General features: G+C 45.0%; 1 protein-coding gene across 1 annotated transcript in view; it reads right to left on the reverse strand.

The window, feature by feature from the left end:
* The window catches only part of kaznb (kazrin, periplakin interacting protein b), a gene marked incomplete at its 3' end in the record, with an annotated part of 60,568 nt that extends 52,631 nt beyond the window's left edge, over positions 1-7,937 (reverse strand). Inside the window, exon 1 of the mRNA XM_083972018.1 lies at positions 7,730-7,937. Coding sequence (XP_083828144.1) covers positions 7,730-7,922 — 193 coding nt within the window. The 5' untranslated portion in view covers positions 7,923-7,937. The remainder of the gene's footprint in view (positions 1-7,729) is intronic.
* Between the last annotated feature and the right edge of the window lie 733 nt (positions 7,938-8,670).

Below are 8,670 nucleotides of genomic sequence, written 5' to 3' on the forward strand. Positions count from 1 at the left end.
TGAAATCCTCTCAGTTTACTTGCTCGCTGCTAGATTCCCCATCGGGGACCCCTCGGAGCGTTCCTCTCCAGATGCACGATGGAGATGAAATATCCAGTAGGTCCATAAAGCACAAGCAGGAAGCCATACTTCACTCAGTCTGTAGTATAAATTCTCTACTCTGACATATGGCGGTGATAAATACATGATTCCCACTGAAAATATGCAGACTTCTTATACTGTCATGTGCCACAGTCCATTTCCTTTTCGGATGCAGAAACCATTAGTACTTTGCTGCATGTGAAGTTATGATGAGGGCCTGTGTGAAGGAAATGGGGGAGAAAAGTATCATAAGCAGAAGGTGGTATAATAACGGGGAGGGATATCCTCATTCATCAGCTCCTTTCTTTACTCCTCAGCCTTTAACAGCCGTCTCATAATGTGCTGTAAACCAGAGTCATGACCTCCACATAGGGAATTCATATTAAAAACCATCTTAGAAACAAAGGCTGTCATGAGCCACTAGGAAGGAAATAGTCAAACGAGAGCTGCAGCGTTCATGAATGAAATTAGCATACAGAGACACATCATTCGCACCGATAGGAATAAGGAATCATTTCAGAAGGAGGGTGTCAAACCAGAAAGCAACTCCGTGCTCCTTGTCACGGTTAAAGAACTCCTCAGTCCTCCTCGAATTGGTTTTCGCCTGTGAAGTTTCATTCAGATAAAGCTCGTCTGGAAAATTTAAGTGAAGAGGAATGTCTGTTGGAGATGTACCCTGTCTTAGAGCTGGCATCCTACTTGTTTTTCTGGTTCTGCTCCACCGCCCTGTCTGGCTGCTTTTTCGCGGGCTCATTCTCTCCAAGGTGGCAGTTTACATCAGGTGCTGCGCGGTGAGGGCGCCGCGACCATCTGCCGCCCACGCCGAAGAAACGCCTTGACCAGCTGGTGCCCAGGGCAGAGCTTCTGTCACCTCTGTCACCTCTGCCAATGGACCTAACACGCAGTGGGGTTAGCTGTCATCCGTCAACTCTGACCCTTTATGAATGCTACGACATGAAAGTCCGCGGCTCGCCAAGACGCCCCGCTGGTGAACCGCAAAAAAAAAAAACCTGGAAAGATTTCAGAGCTTTTGAAACAATACAGGCCAGCTTCCCTCTGCCCCTGTATGGGCATGAAAGCGGATCTGTGCCGCCCAGCTGTCCTCGCTGCACCCGAAGCAGCCAAATTCAGGAGTGGAAACTCTCTCACGAGTCAAAGTCCACGGGGCTTCTGCTCCCACCGACAGCCCGCGCAGCACTGTCAGTTCATTACTGGGACTTGCATTCCATTACAGAGCAAAACTAATAACCACAGCGTCATTATTTATTTAAGGTCATTACCAACCACTGGAGAGCAAAGGCTGCCAATGTGCCAGTAAGTACTTCTAAGCCCTCGGCTATTAAGTGCAGATACACTCAACTGAAATAGAAAAAAAAAAATACTGAAGACAAAATAAATTAAACACTTAATGAAAAAAGGAGCTTAACTATGAGGTAAATAAACACTGTTATAAAGATGGGTCATATTTCTTCATTTGTGGTTCACGCCAAATGAATCCATCACGTCTTATTGGTTGATCAACGTTGTTTGGATTGGCACACATACTGTACACTGTTGCCCATAAAGTTGGAATCATTTCGTTGCCAGCCAAATTCCTATTTATAATCACCTTTGATCAGGTATAATGATCACCTACTGAGTCCTAATTACCCAGGTTACTTGTGGACAGTTGTACGCCAGTGACTGAGTGATACTGGAAAGAGTAATACTGGACATTCTTATACATGACATCGCCTCAAATATGTGTTTCTGTTAAACCGACCAAGGTTGAAAAATTGAAACAAAGCCCCTCAATCCTATTGTTGAATAACCCCAATTTGGTTTAAGTCTGAATACACAGTTTGCAAAGGTTGAATGTGGTTTAATTTTCACAGTGATATGTTTGGAAGAGATTAATCAATACAGTTTTGAGCAGATACTGTATGTACACTTTACATCTGTCAAGAATACATCACATTGTCACAATCATTCCATCAGGCTGCACAACTCCTTGAGTGGGAGGAAGAGGCGGGAGGGGGAGTAGGAGTAGTGGGAGTAGCAGCAGTCAAGCGGGTGTGGGGGGAATCTAAAGGCAGAAGTGCTGGAACACTTCTGTCCTCCTTGTTTCTGTTTCTGTTTCTGCTGTTGTGTGTGGTTTTGTCTTTGTCCTCAAGCCAGTTTAACCTCCAGTTATTATTAGTTATTGTTATTATTTATTTTAAGTAATTTATAATCTGTTTTTATCGTATGTGTGTGTGACTGATTCTTCTATGAGCAGTTGACCACACCTGAATTTCCTTCGGGATTAATAAAGTAATGAATTTCCTTCGGGATTAATAAAGTAAATCTATCTATCTATCTATCTATCTATCTATCTATCTATCTATCTATCTATCTATCTATCTATCTATCTATCTATCTATCTATCTATCTATCTATCTATCTATCTATCTATCTATCTATCTATCTATCTATGAGAAGAGGGAAAAAAAATGTAATTCCAACTTTATGGGCAACAGTGTATTATATTATGCATACATCAGCCGTGTTGCAAGAAAGTAATGTAATGAAAAATATCATAAAGTTCAGATTCAAGTATACGCCATTAGTTAATAATAATAATAATAATAATATTTTGTTTGGAGGCGCCTTTCATGTCACCCAAGGTCACCAAAAAATAAATGAAAGCATAAAAAGATCATAACATCATTAAAAACAAAACAAACAAAACATCAAGATAAAAGTTTACCATCATTTCAAAAATAAATGAGATCTTTAGCTCTAACTATCACATCACTGTCTCTGTCTTTGAGATGTCTGCCTTTATTCCAAACTGTAGAGCAAATCCTCCCACCCACCCACCACCGCCTGTATTTTCATCTGGTACTGGAGCCCCAGAAGCCCCCGCTACGCCATGATTAGTTCTTTTACTGGAGGAAGTGGGTGAGGAAGAGGAAGAGAGAGGGAGAAATGTAAAGGGAGGAGAGGGCTGCCTCTCTCTCTCTCTCTAGCTATTGTTTGGACACAGTTCCTCTCACGCTGCATTGACCACAGACAGGGCGTGGCTGAGGGAGGCCAGGCGGGGAATATTAGGAAGGGTGGGCGGAGGGGGTGAGGTATTCGGATGGTGGTGGATACAGGGGGAAGGTTAGAGTGCATTGCATACTTTCTCTGCATGTGAACAGCGAACAGGAAGGCGGGTGGTCCCCGGAGAGCGTTACAGAGAGAGAGAGAGAGAGAGAGAGAGAGAAAGAGCTGAAGTGGGTGGGATTCTGCCCCTGTAGTTCGGCGCTCTGCTCACAGCCCTGCTCATGTGCACAATGAAGTAATGAGAGACCCGGGGCCTCTGACAAACTCAGGCCAGATGGGGAGAGGATTCTTCCCACAATTACTCTGCTGCAGAGAGAGACTTAGAGCCAGTGCAGCTTCTCCTCCACAGAGAAAAGATAATCACTGCGTCTTTTAAGAGAATACTTAATCAACACTGTTTTACAGCAAGCTGTACAGTTTGGAAGGATGTCTTTAAAGGTTTCAGCTGCATTATCCTCCTCTATCCTAGCGCCATGATTCAACAGCAGCTATAGTGAAGTTATAAAGTTTGGAGAAGTCGCCAGTCGTGAAAGTTTTATATTTTTCCATTTATTTTTAAATTCCCATGTGAACGTTTACATTTAAAGACATATTCAACCTTTCTTATCATACTGTACAGACAAAGAGGAAAGAAACATGAGTTTCTCTTTGTTCAGTAAGGTATATGTATCTTTATATTGAGAGTCAAGGTGTATGAGTATTGCAAGCAAGGGAATATGAGTATAATAAAAAGTCTTTAATATTGCATGAGCAACATTAACACTGCAGTATAGTATGGATGTGTACTGCACATTCGCTCCTCAGAAATCATGCCTTTCTTTCTGTGGTGTTGTTGATACCAGACAAACAATGAGCATGAGTTGCCAAATTCATCCAAAACTGACCCCAGATTGAACTGATTGAAACCGTTTTATCACATTTTTGCAAAGTTTAAGCTTTGACTTTAAAGTTTTCAGCTGTTAAGCCCTGAATTTTCTCACCAAAACTCTCCTCAAGAGAGTAGTATAGTAATCGTAGTATAGTTTCATGTGCCTTTGATTCTCTGTCAATGAACAACATACTTTCAAACACAGTTTTTCATTTTTTTGCGCTGAAGAATCAGCTGGATGAGCTTCCTACCCATTCAAGCCACTGACTGAAAGTCACAGAGCATTGTCTTCAGAAACTGACATTTACTTGCATAACCCTGAATGTCTGAAATAACTCAATCCTCAGTTTGCATTGCTGTGGGTCTAACCTTGAGCCCCTTTATTTTACCATGACGGTGACGGACCGTGCTGAAAAAGAAGAGAATTCCGTGTACACACGCCGCTGCTTTCACCCTTTTGTGTCAAGCACATTGTTGCCCTTGTTTAAACCAGTCATCCACTCTCTCCATGCTGTATGAGTCACTAACAGCTGCCTTACGGTGGTGTTTTAGAAAGGTTTATGGATTAGTATTGGCAGGATCCCATGAGTCCGCGATGAGCACTTTCTCACCAGCCGACTGCAGCGCGCTGATCTACCCAGAGTGTAAATAATGCAATATCCCATAAGGTTAGCGTATATCGATTTCAGAGGACAAAATATTTTCCTTCTGTTCCCTGAGACAAAGTGAGTGCGAGGTAGATGTGTGCCTGAACCCCCCCCCGACTCCACACCCCACACCCCACCTCCACAAGTCAGACGGACATTAGCTACGGCAGCACTGGAGGTGATTGGTGGCGAAACATCAGCGTCGGAATGTTAAACAAGGCCTTGACATCAAAGTGATGGATTAAGAGAAAGGGACAATAATGAAAAGATGTCATCACCTTGGCAATGAATATATTACTGTCAGTGGCCTGAATAAAAAGGAGGCAGGTTGATTGTAACAGCCAGCCAGAGATCCAAAGACTGTATTGTACACTAAAATGAATATAAGACATTCAAAAATTCTCCTTTGTTGTCTGAAATATATTGAGAATATTAAATTAAAATGCAGAAAATGTGCAAAAGCAAGATTATACTGAAGTCAATCCTGATGCAGGCTGTAGAGAGAAGAACTTTTGGATGATTTAATCTTGTCCCTCATGATTAAATGAGTAAGAAGAACCGACTCCATGGCCAACATCAACAACCGTGTTTATAGCCTTACTGGACATCTGTCAGAGAGGTTGAAGCTCCGCGAGGACGTGAAACATGGCAAGAATTTTGTGACACTTTGGCTCGGTGTAATGTATTTACAGGAAGACGGGTCATGCATATTAAAAAAAGCTGGTCAGTGCAGCTGCTTTGATCCTGCCCTGGGCAGAGCCAACAAATAGACTAACAAACAGCCTGGCCTGGAGAGGGATACACACCTAAAGAACGTTTAATCTCCCTAAGCCAGTGGACGCTGGCTCATCACACACCAAACTGCCTAACCAGAGAGATCTGCCAAACTAATCACCTTAAACTTCAAATCTTAAAGAAACATCCTTAAAGCTAAGAGGTTCTCCGGATCATCCCTTTTTAAGCAGGCGAGGTGAGGGTTAGTCTGTCAGTTTCAAGTAAAAGAAGGAGGGAGGGGGTGTGTGGGGGGGTGGAGTGTGTGACTGTGTTTGGCTTGATCCGTCACCTGACTGCTGGCCTGCCCTCTGGGAACAGGAAGTATGACATCACTGCCCTGACATTCAGGAATGTGGGAATGTCAGGCCGCCTGTTAACACTGCTGTAACTGAGACAGAGAGCAGGCAGGATGGACACAACGGACAGCTCGCTGCAGCCAAGTTATTCTATCTGTGAAGAGTAAGGGGCCCATGTTGGACCCGGCTAAAGCCCTGTGTGAAAGGATCTGCTGCTCTGTCGATGCATTGTTGTCCGACTTATTCAGTAAATTACCTGAACCTGGTGCAAGTTTCAAAAGGCAGAAATTGAAGTAGGCAGAGGCTGAGGGATCCTGACTTTTATTCCCTTGTACGCTTCAGGCTCCAAAAATCACTGCAGCTTAAATTTCCCATGATGCAACTTTATAGCATCTTTTCATTAAAACCCCTCCCTGCCTCCCTACCACATCTCTCTGGCTCCACATCACCGAGATTGCGAATAGGGCTTCCTGTTTTACAATTTACAATCGCCGAGGCCGATCTGTGATGACACTGCTGTGGCGCCGGGTTGCCCCTTTAACTGCAGCTTGTGAACATGCAGGCGATGTGCACAAGCTTCATCTCTACGAGAATGCGAGATGCTGCACGTTAGCTGTGAAGCACACATGAGACGTGGACTTATAAACGAGTGCATCATCGCTCTAAAGCCACATTTCACACCAGCGTCAGGGCCCCGAGCGCCGGCAGCAGATAAGAGGAATCACCTGCTGCTGAACTTCATAAGCCCAACACGGGGAGCCGTTTAATGGAGGATGACAGTGAGCTGCTTGGTGGGGTAAGATCTTGAAAAAAAGAAAAAAACAGGCTTCTGAATCTATCCACGTCAAAGGCAGGACACAAACACCCCAAGGCAGAAGACCCTACAACCAGAAGGATTTTCTCCTCCTCCTGTGGCCTCCCAATACTTTACTGTCAAACTTTCTTGTCCAGGCGTGCTGTGAAAAGTTTAATCTCTCATGTCATCCTGTCCTCTGTTGGAAGCTTTTCAATATGTCACGAGTAATTAGCTGCTCAATAAATAGATACAATTACAGACTGTGGGCTTTGCTGTTCAGTTCCCATGTCAGGACAACAGGAAAACAAGACTGGCTCCTTCGCTCTTGTTCCAATCAAACTGAATAAAAGTGATGATTAATGAATCCAAGATGTCAGCTATTAAGAAAAAGTAGCTTTCCAGAATATGTTGTAAAAAAAAAAAAAAAGGTTTAATTGGACTCAGCCCCTCGTCTCACACAAACTGAAGCATGAATCATGAAATAGGCATAAAGATTAAAACTAGAAGCAAGTCTCCTTACGCTTGCAACAGCTCAAAATAACAGAATACCTTTTTTTTCATGGGCTCAGTTGTTACTTAAAGCAGAAAGAATGGCATGTAGCCAGAACAAATTATTTTACATCAGTGAAGACAGACTGAGCAGTCCCTGAAAACTTCAGGATAAAGCGCTTACAGGTTTAAGACATCACATCCTACTAAGTAACCGTGCCGTGGCGGTGCCAGCTCCTATCTGAGATGTTGGCATACAACTCCTGGGCCTAAAGCGCAGTTTAAGACTCCATGCCAGGCGGCAAGGGAGAGAAAGCCGAGAAGGAGCCAGAGCTGGAGGGAGAGCAGCCCCGGAGGAGCCCGACTGCTGCCTGGGAAACCAAACCCCGGACAGGCTCTGGCCCACGCTCTCTAACCCCAACCCCTCCCATGTAATAACAAAACTCAAGTCTGTCTCTTGTTCTTTTTTCCTTTCGGTATACGCTGCCTTTTCCACTGTCCCTCTGGTGTGTGCAGAGTACAGGGGAAAAAGAAGTCAGCGGTGGAGTGGAGGGATAATATTAGTCTCCCCTCTGCACATTCCCCAGATATTTCCCACTGCTGGTTTCAAAACAGTCACTCATGTTCATGTTTTCATCCCCCACACACACACAGAAGCAAAGGGATTGAGCACACATTCACATTCACATGCTGACGTTGTGACACTCACCCCGGTAGTGGAGGCTGTCATCGTGGTGGTTGTGCTGGTGGTGGTTCTCCAAGGCAGGGGGGCTGCTGGCACCCAGCTCTGCCAGTCTGCGGCTGGTGGCGGAGAGCTCGGAGCGGAGGTTGGTCACTTCCTGACTGGCGGACTGGATGGCCCCATCAATCCTCTGTGCCAGCTGTTTGTTGTCCTCCATCATTTTAAGGATTTTCCCCTGAGGACCGAATCCACACAGAGCAGCATGGTGTCAAGTGGAGCATTAGAGAGAGAGGGGGGGTGGGGGGGGGTGAAGCTAAGACCCTCTGATCCCCCTCTTCCTTTTCCTTCTCCTCCACCTGTGCTTCTTCTCTCACAGTTTACTTGGCACATACACACACGCAAAAAAAAAAAAGGAAAAAGAAAAAGGGAAAACGCCGGTTCCTCTCCTGTTCTCCGCTGAGATGATGTCTACCTGTTACTGCGTAAAGAGTAACATCTGTGTGGCCGAGCGCTACACAGCCAGTGAAAGCATGTGTGCCCGTGTGCGCAGGGCAAAAGGAGAGAGGGAGTGAGCACTTGAGAAAGAGAGGAAGAGTGAACGCAAAAGAGAGCAGAGAGAGAGAGAGAGAGAGAGAAAAAAGAGAAAGAGAGAGAGAGGGAGAGGGAGAAAAAAAGGAGGAGAAAAAGAAATGCAGCCCAGCAGGCGGAGGGGGGAAAGTGAGTGCTCCCGCCAAGGAGAATGTGCTGTGAGCAGCTGCTCTCAGAGAGGACCCAGCACACACTGAGATGACATGCAGCCTTTTAAATGGACTGTACCATGTGCGAGAGGACCAGGGGAGAGGTGGGAGGGAGGGGGAGGTGGAGGGGGGGTGGCGCAAATGGACTGTGCTGCTCTCGAGCAACTCTCTACAGTTGTGTATCCCACACCCTATGGAGCCTGTAATGAGTTAGCAATCAGATCTGTAGTA

Source organism: Trachurus trachurus, assembly GCF_905171665.1.
Source record: "Trachurus trachurus genome assembly, chromosome: 5".
NCBI lineage: Eukaryota > Metazoa > Chordata > Actinopteri > Carangiformes > Carangidae > Trachurus > Trachurus trachurus.